The 16,724-nt window shown below is 44.4% G+C and overlaps 1 protein-coding gene across 2 annotated transcripts in view; it reads left to right on the top strand.

The window, feature by feature from the left end:
- Nucleotides 1-16,724, top strand: part of RB1 (RB transcriptional corepressor 1) — a 382,409-nt gene that overhangs the window by 351,764 nt on the left and 13,921 nt on the right. For both annotated transcript variants that reach the window (XM_033948118.1, XM_033948117.1), the window contains 4 exons: nt 10,060-10,173; nt 10,281-10,447; nt 10,893-10,923; nt 16,373-16,515. In XM_033948118.1, the coding sequence (XP_033804009.1) occupies nt 10,060-10,173; nt 10,281-10,447; nt 10,893-10,923; nt 16,373-16,515 (455 nt within the window). The remainder of the gene's footprint in view (nt 1-10,059; nt 10,174-10,280; nt 10,448-10,892; nt 10,924-16,372; nt 16,516-16,724) is intronic.

Here is a 16,724-nt window from a genome sequence, read left to right as displayed (position 1 = left end):
GACGCGATAGGGGTGGGCGGAGCTTGTCCTGCCTCTGCCCCGAAGTCTCCCTCGTGCTCCAGCGCACCTAGCACCTTGTTCCGCCTTCCTCCTCCTCCAATCCGTTCTCTCCTCTCCTTTAGCCGGTCAGCGCTGCAGCGCCCATTGGCTCGCCTCCTTTAATGGAGGAGCCCGGTCGCGAGCTGCTGACATGGTGGGGGTGGGTGGAGCTTGTCCTGCCTCTGCCCCAAAGTCTCCCTCGTGCTCCGGCGCACTACTTCATCTATCCCCCCTAGAAACTCTCTACTCCTACGCTGACGACATCCTCATCCTCCTCGAGACCGACTCGAACCTCTCTAACCTCACTGAAAACATATCCTCTTGTATTACGAACCTCCAATCCTGGGCCCAATCTGTACAAATGAAACTAAATGAGTCCAAAACAAAACTACTTTGGCTTGGCCCTATTTCAGACCATTTACCCTCCTCCATTCCACTACCTTCCGGCCCCACTCTCCAGCTTGAGTTTTCAAGCAAAGTCCTAGGGTTCGTCCTAGACTCCTCCCTCTCCTTCAGTGATCACCTCAACTCCCTGGTAAAAAAATGCTTCTTTAGCCTCCATATGTTGAGGAAAGTAAGATCCTGCTTTCACCATTCTCATTTCGCCATCCTCGTTCAATCCACCATCCTCTCCAGCCTGGACTACTGCAACTCCCTCTATATATGCCTAACTAAGAAAAACCTCCACAGACTTCAACTAATTCAAAACGCCGCGGCCAAGCTTATTTTCGCAAAAGGCAAGTTTGATCACGTCTCCCCTCTCCTCTCCAAGCTTCACTGGCTCCCAGTATACTCCAGAGTCCTCTACAAATGTGCCTGCTTATCCTTCAAGATTCTACATGGCATCCTACCCCCCGTTATCCCACTCCTTTGGAATTCCTCTAACCCACTCTCCTCTAGATCCTCCCAAAAACTGAAACTATCTTTCCCATCTACAAAAGGTATATCCTGCGCAGGAAAACTTGGTACATCCCTCCCTTTTAGAACCACAGAACTCTGGAACAACCTCTCATCCCCGCTCAGAAATGTTAGCTCCTTCCAATCCTTCCGTAAACACCTGAAAACTTGGCTCTTTTCAAAAATCTAATCACCCCTCGTTCTCTAGTACCCTGTTCCCTCCCTATCTTCTTATTCCCTCTCCTATATTCATCTTTGTAGTTCCTTTCCTCCTAACCTCTGTAAACCGTGCCGAGCTCTGCGCTTGCGGAGATGATGCGGTATACAAACCTAAGGTTTAGTTTAGTTTAGTTTAGTTCCGCCTTCCTCCTCCTCCGATCCGCGCTCTCCTCTCCTTCAGCCGGTCAGTGCTGCAGCGCCCGTTGGCTCGCCTTCTTTAATGGAGGAGCCTGGTCGCGAGCTGCTGATGCGGTGGGTCTGGGCGGAGCTTGTCCTGCCTCTGCCCCGAAGTATCCCTCGTGCTCCGGCGCACCTAACACCTTGTTCTGCCTTCTTCCTCCTCCAATCCGCTCTCTCCTCTCCTTCAGCCAGTCAGCCGTGGGGGTCTGAGCCCGGCACTGTTCCCTCTAAGCTGAGCAGGTGTCCTCCAGCTGCATTGCTACCACTAGGGGGTGGAATATTTTCAGTCGCTAAGGACAGGTATGTTCCCTGGAGTCCTGCAGAACTTGCCTGTCCCTCACAATTGAAAAATGTGACAGTAAAACAGCACCCTCTATTGGTGAGACTGTGGGTGGAGGACTCCTGCTCAGCTTAGAGGGAACACTAGGACTCCGGCATCAGGATGTACTTGTTCAAGACAAGGGTCTTCTCCACTATCCAGCTGCAGTGAGAGCTGAAGAAGGCTACAGCACCAGTATAGTACAGCACAGTGAGTAAGGCCATTATAGCCTATGAGAAAATTTTTTTTAGGGGGGAGTCTCCAGATGACAGTTTTGATGGTTTCCGTGTCTAGATATAGGGTCCCCAACCTCCAAAATCTCTTTTCCTGATTTTTTTGTGACTTGCTGTAGCTTTGCCAGGCCCTTTTTTTGTGCTAAAACGCTGCCACAGCGGTCATCTCGGATTTCCTGATTATAATTAAAAAGCTTTTATCTGCCTCAAAATACCTTGATTTTACTTAAATTATTTAGCATGGACTCCTCAGACCTTTCTACCCCTGTATCATGTCAGGTTTGCACTGGATGGTCAGCTGAGGAGCATCCATGTGCCATGTGCCGCAGCACATGTGAGGGGGATGGTGGCCTTGGGCTTAGTCCCCTATGGTACCTCTATGGCAGGGGGCTTGTTTGTCAGGGAGGAAATCATTCCCGGAGCCCTTGGAGAATGATTTGGTGAAACGCAAATGCATGGACATTGGAGAGCCTAAGAGACAGCAAAGTGAGTCCGTCAAGGGGTCTCTGGGCTTCCTACTCAGGACTTTACCCCTGATTTTGTGTTTCTTGTGGAAAGCTTATGTCATTTATCAGAGTCCATCTACACAAACTGAAGTCGCACCTTTGGCTGCTCAAGAGGGTCTGATCTCCCATAGCATGTTTCCCATAGAGGAGGTTTCCAATATGGAACCAGATGACTAGTCAGAGAAAAATGAGGGGATTGGGGTTAGAGCCCATGCCGTTGCTACCCCAGAGTGAATCTATGTTTTAGAAAATTCAGGGTCTCAAGCAGAGGCTGCTTTTCAACAAATGGTGGTGGGCCTTGATTGAGGGGAGGACCTGACAGCATGCCACCTCTTCAAACCAACAATACTGTGGGAAGTTATTACAGATTCCCTGCAGGAATTAAATCTGGAAGCTCCATACTCCTCAACTACACAGTGCTCTGTTATGTGCAGCTCTAAGATTCAGACTGCATTTTTTCTATCATATCCTGACATTGCTCTGCTAGTCATAGAGTACTGGGAGGGGTCCTTATGGGTTCCTATTTTTTTTTTTTTTCAGTTCAATATTTTTTATTGAGTTTTTTGAAAAAATATAAGAAACAGTTCAAGTACAGGGTATCAAAAAATAAAACAAAACATTTAGTATAACAAATATTCAGTTGTATTGTGCAATGTAGAATTGAATCGTTTTAAAAGATCTAAAGTACTAGGACTGTTCATGAAAAGATAATAAAAGAAAAGATAAGAGGAAAGAGAAATTGAAAGAAAAAGAATAAAATGAGGAAAAAGATGAAAGTAAAGAAAAAGAAGATGAATCTGTACTATATGTATCAACTTGTTGGTTAGGTTAGTTTTTAACTGCTTCTTTCTTAAACAATTAACTAGTTTAGACTCAGCTGACATTTTATTTGGATTACATGTATTATTTTCTTGCCTGTTAGAGGGTATTTTATCTGCACTCTTTTACTTCTAATGGATTTTACTGGCATTATATTATAACTAGTGTTTAAGCCCGTTACATTAACGGGTGCTAGAAAGCAGCCCCCTTTCCCTCTCCCCCTCCAGTTCCTCCCTGACTGTCTCTCCATGGCCCCCTTCTGTCTTCCCCCCCTAAGCAAAACGATCTGCCTCCCAGCACACCCCTCACCCCGAAGCAGCCCCCTTTCCCTCTACCCCTCCAATTCCTCCCTGACAGTGTCTCCATGGCCCCCCTTCTGTCTCCCCTCCCAAGCAAAGCTGTCTGCCTCCTAGCACACCCCTCCCCCAAAGCAGCCCCCTTTCCCTCTACCCCTCCAGTTCCTCCCTGACTGTCTCTCCGTGGTCCCCCTTCTGTCTCCCCCCCCCAAGCAAAGCTGTCTGTCTCCCAGCACACCCCTCCCCCAAAGCAGGCCACTTTCACTCTCCCCTTCCAGTTCATCCCTGACTGTCTCTCCGTGGCCCCCCTTCTGTCATCCCCCCCTAAGCAAAACGATCTGCCTCCCAGCACACCCCTACCCCAAAGCAGCCCCCTTTCCCTCTCCCCCTCCAATTCCTCCCTGACTGTCTCTCTGTGGCCCCCCTTCTGTCTCCCCCCCCAAGCAAAGCTGTCTGCCTCCAAGCACACCCCTCCCCCAAAGCAGGCCCCTTTCCCTCTCCCCCTCCAGTTCCTCCCTGTCTCTCCATGGCCCCCCTTCTGTCTTCCCCCCAAGCAAAACGATCTGCCTCCCAGCACACCCCTCCCCCCAAAGCAGCCCCCTTTCCCCTCCTGTGAGAATTTTTACCTGCATGCGCCACCTGCAGCACCCTCCAGCCGTTCCTCTGAGCTGAAACTCCTTTACGCACCTCCCGCCTACACACTGTTGAAGATGCGCGCCATCCTCACGGTCTGGCCAGCTCCCCTAGTCCCTTGCCGTCCCCCCTCCCTTCCTGCGGTCCTAACAAACCTCAAGCCGCTGCAGCCTCCTCCTGGCAGCCGCCGCTCCGCACTGCCTTGCCACGGCAGCGTCTAAAGACAGTTTGGCCGGTAGGGCCGTATTGTGAGGTGGAGAGCAGGGAAGCTGGTCTGGCGCGCATGCGCACTTGTGGCGTGAGTGCGCATGCGGCGTGAGTGCGCATGTGCACTTAGCGTTTTATTATATACTAGTGTTTAAGCCCGTTACATTAACGGGTGCTAGAATATATGGCTGTCTGTCTTTCTTTCTTTATGTCTCTCTCCCTGCTCCTGTTTCTTTCTTCCTTTCTTTCTGTCTTTCTCCCTCCTGTAATTTTTTTCTCTCTCTCCCTGGCACCCTTTGCCTGTCTGTCTTTATTTCTGTGTCTCTCTGGTCCCCTGTCTGTCTTTATTTCTGTCTGTCTCTCTCCCTAGCCTCCTTTGTCTGTCTGTATTTCTTTCTGTGTCTCCCCCCCCCCCCCACTTTCCTTTGCAGAAGCAGCAGTGCTATTTCCCTTCCCCTCCAGATCCCTGTGAAGTAGTAGCAGCATTTCCCCCCACCCACCCCCCATTCCCTTCTCTCCCCCCCCCCACTTTCCTTTGCAGAAGCAGCAGTGCTATTTCCCTTCCCCTCCAGATCCCTGTGAAGTAGTAGCAGCATTTCCCCCCACCCACCCCTCCATGCCCTTCTCTCCCCCCCCCCCACTTTCCTTTGCAGAAGCAGCAGCGGTATTTCTCTTTCCCTCCAGGTCCTTGCTGAAGCAGTAGCAGCATTTTCCCCCATCCCCCATTCCCTTCTCTCCCCCCCCCACTTTATTTTGCAGAAGCAGCTGTGATATTTCCCTTCCCCTCCAGATCTCTGAGAAGTAGTAGCAGCATTTTCCCCCACCCACCCCCCATTCCCTTCTCTCCCCTACCACCACTTTCCTTTGCAGAAGCAGCGGCGGTTTTCCCTTCCCCTCCAGGTCCCTGCTGAGTAGTAGAAACATTTTCCCCCACCCCCCATTCCCTTCTTACCTTGAGCTGCCCTGCTCCGTTCGGCCCCTCCCCCTTCCCTTCCCGTGTGCTGGCCTGCTGCGGCTGAAGGTTTTTTTCGGCGACTCCTCCTGTTAAAACTCCCCCCCCCTCCCTCCCGCAACCGCTCCTGTTCAAAGCGGCCTGCTGAGGTTCGCGGCCGCTGTAACGAACCTCGCAGGCCGCTCTCCAACTCGGTAGCATGTTCCCTCTGACGCGATTGCGTCAGAGGGAATGTGCTACCATGTGGAGAGCGGCCTGCGAGGTTCGTTACAGCGGCCTCGAACCTCAGCAGGCCGCTTTGAACAGGAGCGGTAGCGGCTGTTGCAGGAGGATTGGGGAGGGGGAATTCGTGAGCGGCGGCAGGACCATGAGGCGGGATTGAGTTTTTCGGCTTCCCCTATCTGGGGAAACCGCCGTGCCGAACTGAGCTGCGCGTGGGGCCGTAGTAAGCGCGGGGCATGCTGCAGTCTTGGCGGCCACGGACATACGGATCACGGAAGCACGCCGATAAGACTGCGCATGCGCCGCCTACGGTTTTATTATATAGATGATATGCATTCTGATTATTGTAAAATTTTATTATTCCAATCTGTTGTATTTCATCTGCATTTTATGTACTTGCCCAGTTATTGTGAACAATCTAGAATTCTTTTGGTATGGCGGTATATAAGAATAAATTATTATTATTATTATTATGTCAAAGCTGTATCCCATGGCTCCTGAATTTCAGCAAATGTATATTCAGCCTAAAGTGGATTCCTTGGTAGCATAGATTTCCAAGTATACTTCCCTGACTAGTGAGGAAAGTGCCATTTTAAAGGATGCACAGGATCACATGGTAGATGTCCTTTTCAAAAGACAGTTTGAGGCCTTAGCCTTGGGAATTAATGCTGCAACGGTGGCCTCATTTATGGCACACACTTGTCATACCAGATTGTGTCAGACTCCCTCGGCTGATGACGTTTACCCCCAGCTGGTGATAGCGGTGATTGACTATATAGTAGATGCTTTGTATGATATCATTAGAGACATGAGCAAGGTTTCTGCTTAGGCCATCTCCACTTGTAGAATGCTCTGGATCAGGCAATGGGCAGGAGATTTGGCTTCTAAAGCAATGCTAAGTAGGCTCCCTTTTAAGGGGCAAATGCAGTTTGGTAAGGGATTAGACAACCTTATGGCCAGTGTAACAGATCATCGCCCTAAAGCTTTGCCTAACAATAGGCCACGTGCCCCTAGAAGGTCAGGTTGAGCTAATATTTGAGGCTCTCAGCAATTTCAACAATATTTAGGAAGAGCCTGTACCCAAAGATCATATGAAGTGCTAGACGACCTCAATCCTCTGGTTCTCACACCACAGCAGTCTCCAAGAAATCCCAATGTTGCCAGGTCAGTTGCCATGCCTCGGCAGATAGGCGGGAGGTTATCAGCTTACGGGGAGGTTTGGGAGCTGGTTTGCTCACAACGCTGGGTGCTGGATACCATTTGAGAGGGATACAAGCTCGAATTCTGTCACTTGTTTCTGGATCTGTTTGTGGGCTCTATGGCTGGTAGCCAGAGAAAGCAGGAAAATTCTGGGTGACGGTGACCAGGTTGTTAGACATTTGAGCCATAGACCCTGTGCCTCTTGAAGGATCGGGCTTAGGCAAATATTCTATATTCTTCATAGTACCCAAGAAAGATTCCTTTGTCTAATTTTGGATCTGAAGTCCATCAGTGCAGCACTAAAAGTGCCATGGTTCTACATGGAAATCATTCATTCGGTCATTGCATTGGTGACTCCATGGGAATTTTTTGCCTTCCTGGATTTAATGGAGGCCTATCTGTATATTCCAGTTTTCCCAGAGCACAGAAAGTATCTGAGGTTCCACATTCTGGGGAGACTTATCCAGGTCTCCGCACTCACTTTTGGTCTGGCAGCAGTACTGTGCATATTCACCAATGAGATGATTGTTGTAGCGGCACATCTGTTCAAGATGGGAATACAGTTGCATCCATACTTGGATGATTGGTTGATCAGAACCCTGAGTTGGGGGGAGAAAGGGTAGTGGCAGAAGTGGCCCAAATGCTGCAGGACCTGGGTTGGATAGTAAACTGAAAGAGCCACTTAGTACCATCACAGTCCCTAGCATTTGGGAATTTGTTTCAATACTGCAGAAGGTCATATTTTTCTACATGAGCCATGCAAACAGAAGACCTGGAGACAAATTTCAGACCACTTCACAATGCCAGTGCCTCATGGCACTATTTTAAGGTACTGGGGCCTATGGCAGCAACCATAGAAGTAGTTCCTTGGATGAAGGCTCATATGCACCCCTCCAGGACTCCCTATTGTTGCCCTGGTCCCAGCAAACAGATATCCTTCAGATACAGCTAAACTTGATGGAGGATGGGGACTCCAGCCAGAGTCTATGTCAAGGGGCATGCCCCTCCAGATAGCATCGTGGATGATTCTGACCACAGCTGCGACTTTACATACAGAGGGAGGTCTCAAATTACTGGTATATCTGGATTTACCCGCGGAAAATCTGGACTGCTTCAGTCTTATGGTATGACTCTTAAACGCACAGCTTTAGCCCAGAAAGGGTATTCAGAGGTGGTTATTGCTACTCTCCTTAGAGCTAAGAAACCAATAATAGTTGCAGCATATGCTAAGGTCTAGAAGAGGTTTCAACTTTGGCGTGCTAAGGGCAATGTGGAATCCATCAAAGTTCTAGCATTTCTGCAGGCTGGACTCGAAAGGGGTGTAGCAGTTAGATCTCTCAAGGTACAGGTAGCTGGCCTTTCATGTTTCAAAGCCAACTTGGAAAAGGGTTATCTGGCTTTTCATCCAGATATAGTTAAATTCCTGAAGGGGATGCTCAAGCTGTATCCTCCAGTAAAACAACCTTTTTCATTATGGAACCTTAACATTGTGTTTGCAGGGTCTCTGATGGATCTGATGGTCGACAGTCTTTCTAGGGGCTATTGCCTCGACAAAGTAGATCTTGGGGTTGCAGGCACTTTCATGCCAAGAGCTATTCCTCTAGCTGAGGTCTCTCTGCACATGGTTCCTTCTTTTTTGGGAAAGGTAGCTTCAGCTTTTCACATCAATCAAGAGGTCCATCTGCCCACATTTTAGCCCACAGGTTTGAAGAAACAGGGCAAACAGTGGCTGTGATGAGAATTATCTGTTATCTTACAGTGACAAATGACTTTCAGCTCTCCGTCCATCTTTTTGTCCTAACTAGTACAGCCAGGCTGGGCAAGCTGACAATTTCAACAGCGTACATTGGCTACAGTAAACAGCCACCATTATCTTTGAGAGCACATTCCACTTCTTCATGGGTAGAGACCTGAGTGTTCCTGCTGAAGATTTGCAGAGTGGCTATATGGTCCATATTTCATACCTTTACAAAGTTTTATAGTGTGGATGTAGCAGCACAAAAGAACATTGCTTTTGGGTCCTCAGTATTAAGGACAGGCTCATCTGTCCCACCCTAGATTCCAGGGATTGCTTTGATACATCTCACTTGTCAGGACTCATATGCCTTATGTAACGGAAGGGGTGATTAGGTTCTTATCTTCTTTCTGTTAACATGGTATACAAGTCCTGATGCCCCGCCCTGTCAGTGTAATTATTTGCCTGCTTAATGGCTTGGACAAGTATGTCTGTCCAGAATTTGAGATCTTTTCATGCCAGTCAAGTATTATGAATACAATGCCATGGTATCATTACAAATTCATTTGAAATTATACTCCATGAATGTTAGTGCTAGTTGCACTCAAGATAGGTGGATTGGTTATTCCACTTTGTTTTATATGATATGGTTTGATTAAAATTGTTCATTATACTTGTTGCGGTGCAGAGCAGAACAGAAGTGTCTTATCGAGAAGTACCCCGTACTCCTCCTTCTTCTGTTTCCTGTTGTAGTGGTTATCAACTGCTTTGGTACAAACTAAAGAGAGGCAGTACAGCCCACTGAGGAAGGAGGCGGAGCTGAAGAAAAATTGTATGATTCCTTCTGCAACAGCTCGCACTTGGGGGAACTTAACCCATTTATTAGGACTCGTATGCCATGTTAACATAAAGAAGATTATTGAGGTAAGAACCTAATTTTCCCTTTTGAAATTCTGAGCACAACATACTTTTTGAAGAGCAGTCAAGACCATACTTGTTAGCTGAACTGCAACAAGCAGCAAAGACCTTTCTTTTCATCTAAACCACAGGTGTCAAAGTTGATCCTCGAGGGCCGCGATCCAGTCGGGTTTTCCCCAATAAATATGCATGAGATCTATTAGCATACAATGAAAGCAGTGCATGCAAATAGACCTCATGCATATTCATTGGGGAAATCCTGAAAACCCGACTGGATTGCGGCCCTCAAGGACCGACTTTGACACCCCTGATCAAACAGACTCTGACAGACTGCCTCCCCCTTTCTATAACCCGCCTTTGTGCCCCTGTATTTAATGACCAATCTCAAACTTAAATCTCTGTGAAATTTCAACAATTTTCTCCCTTCATACCCACTTCCCTAAGACCTGTCATGTCCCAGCTTTTGTATAATGTCTGCATTGTGAATGTCCTGATGTGACCCGTTCTGAGCTTCGGGGAGGATGAGCTAGAAATCGAAATAAATAAATAAAATACAGATTTTTTTTTTTCTGAAGAAGAGTAGATAGTTAATAGCAAAACTTAAAACACTGAAATATGTTTTCGAAATGGACTATGGTGGACTAGTTACTTAATGCAAACTTTTCTTTTTTTTCCCATGCATAGACATTCAAGCATGTTCTGATTAGAGAAGGAAAGCATGACTCCATTATCGTGTTCTATAACTTGGTCTTTATGCAGAAACTGAAAACCAACATTTTGCAATATGCATCTACCAGAGTAAGATATGGGTCTAATTCTTCATTTTGTGCTGTAAAATGTTCTGTTGGATTCATTTAACTAAGAGACATTTATTTCAAATAATAGACAATGTTTTTCTCTCATAGCCTCCTCCTTTGTCCCCAATTCCACACATTCCTCAAAGCCCTTATAAGTTTGCAAGTTCTCCCTTGCGTGTTCCTGGTGGAAATAACATCTACATCTCGCCATTAAAGAATCCATACAAATGCTCTGAAGGACCACTCTCGCCCACAAAAATGACACCAAGATCAAGGTTTGTAAAGGCCATTTGTTTTCCTTCCAAAGAATGTTTCATCAAGAATTTTGATTCCAGAAGGTGCAAATAGTAGGAATGCCTGATGCCCCTTTAGTTTACTGGCCATCACTGGTTGACGTTTCTCTTGTAGCAGTAGTGAGTTTTGAAATACTTGGTTTATTTGGAAAAATTTTCAGGAGCCATATTTTTTCTTAGTTATACTCTATTTCATTTGCATTTTTGGCTTCTTTTTGATAGATTTTTTTTGTTTATATTCTATTTTCAGCCTTGAAATAACAAAGCCAATATATAAATACAGAAATTGTAACATTCTTTTTCAACAACCAACCAAAGAAAAACTGCTAATGAATTGCTTTTTTAACAGTGTCTTTTTTAAATGATGTACAGGTCTATGGAAACATCTGATGTTTACTTACTAAATGATCTTTGTTGTTCTTTCCAGAATCCTTGTGTCTATTGGTGAATCATTCGGGGTGAGTTACTTAATTCTGAAAGAAGAAAAAATAACTTGTATCTTGAATATTACAAAATCAAGGATTATAAATAGAAATAAAACCAAAAAATAAGATGGTAGCTGTTTCCTCCTATTTTTTGTTTAATTTCTATTTATTTTTTTTTATAATTCTTTATTCATTTTCATATTTTACATGAAGTGTACAAAATATTGAGTTACAACTAATGAATACACAATATCACTTTTATATCTATTACATAATATTCTGAACAAATTTTTTTATCCCCTCTCCCACCCCCCACCCTTCAAGTACTTTCCAATCACCTTATACATATTGTATACCATATTATAACATGTTATGTAAAATTTCTATTTATTAACATTTCAAGTGCACATACTGTGCAACACGCTACTATATCCAAAATCAAGAAGTGATTCTTAATTTTTTTTAACTCTTTATTATATTTGCATGAAACGCTTTACAACCCAAGCAAAAATGATTCAAAATACAAGTACAAATAACTTTCAAGACAAAGCATTTTAACTCCTAATTGTTCATGCCTAACCCTAGATTTCCCCTTCTTTTCCCCATCCCTTTTCCCCTTTTCTATTGGTGAAGTGGGTAGCCAGTAATATAACTAGGACCACCTTGTTCGTGGCCCCTAAAAGAGCCTGCATCTGCTGTCATATTTCATCAGTGCCATGCTTCCCTGTTTCCCACGGCTTCTTTCAATCAATTGCTTGATGTTCATTCCCATGCCATTCTTGATGGTATCTGGCCAACAGGCCTTTGGTCTCCCCTGCTTCCTTTTACCACTGAAACAAACCAAGCAGAGAGAAGGACTTGCCTTATTGTAGAAGAACAGCAAAAACGGTAAGAGAACTATCCTAATCAACAAAATATAAGCTTTATTGTTTAAAAAGATGTGTCCCAACAAGGATCCAAGTTTTGGCATAACTTTATGCCTTCATCAGGAGACACTAAAAACATAAGAGGGGCATAATCAAAAAAAAGGTCAAAGTCCCCTTTTGGCCTAAGGCCTTAAATGTTGAAAGTAGAAACAGGGAAAATATCCATAATCAAAAAAAACGTCCAAAAGGAGGGTTTTTTTTTATAATAGCCTGCCTCTACGTTCAGCTGTTTAAACGCCCAGACCACCACTACATCTACACTAACACAATATAATCAACCTAAAAAAAAGCCTAAGACACAAACGTCCAAAACAAGGGCTTTTAGGCGAAGGAGGAGCTAGTCCTTCATCTAAAAGCTGGATTCTGTAACCAGTGTCTGTCAAAAACAACACCAGTTACAGAATCCCCCCCTTATAACATCTGTGTGGAACACTGTCAAAGGCTTTGCTAAAATCTAAATACACCACATCTAGCGCACATCCTCTATCAAATTCTCTGGTCACCCAGTCAAAGAAATTGATCAGATTTGTCTGACAAGACCTACTTCTAGTGAATTCATGTTTGCTCCAGTCCTGTAATCCACAGGGTTCCAGAAACTTGACCATTCTCTGTTTTAAAAGCGTTTCCATTAATTTGCTTACCACAGAAGTCAGACTTACCAGCCTGTAATTCCTTACTTCTTCTGTACTTTTGTGGAGAGGGACCACATCTGCCCTTCTCCAATTCCTCTGGTACCACTCCCGACTCTAGAGACTCATTGAAAAGGTCAATTAGCGGAGCTACCAGAACTTCCCTAAGTTCCTTCAGCACCCTCAGATGTACGCCATCCGGCCCCATCGCTTTGTCTACCTTTATTTTAGCTAGCTCCTCATGAACACAACTCTCTGAAAATCGATCAGGGTATATTACTCCTCCATCCCTATTCACGGTTTGTCTTCTGTGGTCCTGCTCCCGACGCTTCAGCCGTGAACACAGAACAGAAATATTTGTTAAGCAATTCAGCCATTTCTTTATCAGTTTCATATTCCTCCCCGTCACCTTTGAGTCTCACAATGCCACTTTTGCACTTCTTCCTATCACTAATATATCTAAAGAATGTCTTGTCTCCCCATTTTACCATATCAGCTATTTTTTTCTTCCATGTGCATCTTTGCTTTCCTGATTACATGACCAGACTCTCTTAACTTTTCCAGATATTTTTACCTGACTTCCTCTTTCTGAGATCTTTTGTAATTTATGAAAGCTAACCTCTTATTCCTTTACCTTCTCAGCTACTACTTTTGAGAACCAAAGTTGCCTTCTTTTCCTCTTATTTTTACTTACTTGCCTCACAAAAAGGTTCATCGCCCTTACAATTCAGTTTTGCCCACTGCATTTCCACTCCTTCCAGATATTCCCACCCACACAACAATTCCTTGATTTAAACCCCCATCCGAACAAAGTTATTTTTTTAAATTCTAGAACCTTTGCTTTTGAATGAGCCTTCTCTATACCCATCTTAATATTAAACTGTACCATGCAGTGATCACACACTGTAACATCAGAAACACTTTCCCTGTTTGTAAGCACTAAGTCCAGTATAACCCCATCACACGCAGGTTCCATTACCAACTACTGGAACAGTTCTCCTTGTAGAGAATCCAAAATCTCCCTACTTCTAGAAGACCCTGCAATAGGAATATCCCAATGAACATCCGGCATGTTAAAATCACCTATTAGCAAGACTATCTACTTCTTCCATCTGTGAAGGAGGCCTGTATATCACACCAAAGTAAATATATTCACCATTCCCTCTTTCCAAATTGATCCACAGTGCGTCTTCCTTGCCCTGCAGATCCTGAAATTGTATGACTTTAATATGATCTTTAACATATAACGCTACTCCCTCTCCTTTTCTTCCTCCCCTGTCTTTCCTGAACAGATTATAGCCCAGTATAACTACATCCCAGTCATGGTTCTCCGTGAACCACGTCTCCGTGATCGCCACTATATCCAACCCTTCTTCTTCCATCACAGCTTCTAGATCCAAAATCTTGTTTCCTATACTTCAAGCATTAGTATATACTGCTTTCCAGACATTGCCCCCTTTTCACATCCGTGTAGAGGTATTCAGTGATTTACTTACCTGAGGGTTTATACTCACCTGGGAGCTTTGATCACCCTGCCCCATTACTTCTAGTTTAAAGCCTTCTTCAGTAGATTAGCCAGCCTGCCGGCAAAGACACTTCTTCCCTATTTTGATAGATGCACACCATCCTTGCACAGCAGCCCTTGGAAAATCATCCCATGGTCCAGGCAGCCAAAACGCTTTCGACGACACCATCCACGTAGCCATGCATTCATCTCCAGGATGTGAGCTTCTCTGCCCTGGCCTTTACCCTTGACAGGGAGGATCGACGAGAATACCACCTGCATACCTGACTGCTTCACCTTCTCTCCCAAAGCCACAAATTCACTTTTGACACGTTCGCAGGGGTACCTGGCAGTATCGTTAGTGCCAATGTAGATGAGCAGCATCGGATAGTAGTCATCAGGCTTGATGAGTCTCGGCAAGCTCTCCGTAACATCTTGGATTTTGGCACCAGATAGACAGCATACCTCTCGTGACATCATGTCTGGTCTGGATGGAAAACAACCGGGATGACCCAGTACCAATGAAAATGCAAGCTGGGGTTGTACATGTGAAGTGTTTAAAAGAGAAAAGTAAACATTATGCATACCGAGATCATGCTGGAGACCAGACTGGAATTTAAACAATAAAGAGAAAAAAATCTAAAAATTTGGTAAAATCATAAAAGATTCAGAAGCCAGCAGGTTTAAAAGAAAATTAAAAGTATACTTATACAAGAGAAAGTAGCACCACATATGGCTAAAAAGTCAGTAGTTGTCCATTAGTGTAGTAAAATGCTGGTTTGCAGGTGTGCCTGCGATATAATAATAATAATTATTATTTATTTCTTATATACCGCTATACTATGGATGATGGGAGCATACTGGCATCTGAGGAGGGGAATGGTTGGAAAGAATAAAAAGATTTTTATGATCACCAAAGGGATTAGATGGAAACAAAAAAAGGGGGGAATCATAGTCAAATTCAGGAGGTTTTGCCAATTTAAAAACTGAAGAAAACAAAAAAACGGGCTAAAAGACGCGCATACAAAAGGGGCGCTGCCTGATGACATCATCAGGCTCTTGTCGTGAATATATGTCAGATAAAAAGGTGGCCTTTTGTGTTTTGTTTCTTTTTATCTGACATTTATTCACAATAAGAGCCTGATGATGTCATCAGCAAGTGCCCCTTTTGTAAGAGTGCCTTTCACCCATCCCCTAAAAGCCCTGAGGGCACTGCTCTGAATTTTATTGGTTGAGCAAGTAACAGGCAGATGCTGCTCTGCCAATCAAATTAAGAGACCTGCTTTTTTATTTTTGGTTTACTTTTTGTTGATGCAGTTTGACTGGTTAAGCAGGTTGCCTACTCAACAAATCAAACTACAACAAGCAAAAAGTAAACAAACAAACAAAAAAAAAAGCAGGGCTGTAGAGCTGTGGATTCACTGAATCCTCTGAAAGCCTTCACCACATGCCACTGCAAACAGCGTAGTTTCTTTCACTGAACATGTAAATGCTTTCTACCTCCTGGCTGTAGTATTCACTGTCATTGAAGCATCAGCGCTGTTATCGCTTGAAGTGGACATGTTTCTCCTCCTGGTGTGCATTACATTATCTGTACATTAAACATCATTGAAAATGACATCACTCTTATAAAAGAAGAAAAACATCAATCCAGAATAAATGAAAATAACAGTATCATGTACACGTAGATGTCATTTTTAGCAATGTTTAATGAACAGTGACTCCCGATGCAGGCATATTGTTACGCCAAAATACTACTGTGTCGAGTCTTCACTACTGTATAATCTGGACTGAAATAAACATCATTGATTTTATCCTGCGGGTCTTCTAGAAAGCTTTTTGTCCAGTCCAGAGACATGATCCTGGTAGCTTGGGAGTCCCACATGAAAGAATATTATGTCTGCTTGTCCTCAGAGAAAGCAAAGATTTTTACCTGTAGCAGGTGTTCTCTGAGGACAGCAGACATATATTCTCACATGTCGCCCCCTTGTTGGCTTCTTAGCTTTATTACCAAACTAATGGTCTCACAAGCCAACTTTGGGCAGGAAGGCACCTGCTTGTACGCAATATGGGCACTGCCTAAAGCCTTAAAGTGACAGTGCACTTGGCAGTGTCCATAGCAGGTTCCATGGATGGCGTCACCCACATGTGAGAATATTTGCTTGCTGTCCTCAGGGAATACTTGCTACAGGTAAGTATCTTTGTTTTATGGTCATATGAGTGGAGAAAGAGTTGGAAACTTTTCTAAACAAATATAATAAATGTAGCTACTTTATGTACAATATGTTGGTATGCAAATGTGTGCAGGGAATTATTTTCTAACGCTACTGTGTCCATGAGATACTGAAGATAAATATATTGACTTAGCTTGAACATTGTGTATAGCATGGAGTCTGAGAACTATTGCTATTTTGTTTTCAAAGACTTCAGAAAAGTTCCAGAAGATAAATCAGATGGTAAGCAGTGGAGATCACCTGCTGAAGCGAGGTACTGAAGTCGGCAATCATCCCAAACCACTGAAAAGACTTCGCTTTGACATTGAAGGACAAGATGAGGCAGATGAAAGGTACAGTTTAGGTCTCGCTCTTAATTCCTGAACATACATGAATGATGGCTGGGGGAAACCCTGAGCTTGTAACTCAGCAAGCAGATATGTTAACAAGACAAGAACAGTCAGAAGGATTGCTCTTTGTTCCCATAGAACAGGGGTAGGCAATTCTGGTCCTTCAGAGCCACAGGCAGGTCAGGTTTTCAGGATATCCACAATGAATATGT

This window comes from Geotrypetes seraphini, chromosome 6 (genome assembly GCF_902459505.1).
Source record: "Geotrypetes seraphini chromosome 6, aGeoSer1.1, whole genome shotgun sequence".
Taxonomy (NCBI): Eukaryota; Metazoa; Chordata; class Amphibia; order Gymnophiona; family Dermophiidae; genus Geotrypetes; species Geotrypetes seraphini.
The sequence above is the reverse complement of the archived record's forward strand: the minus strand, read 5'-3'. Positions and strand labels throughout refer to the sequence as shown.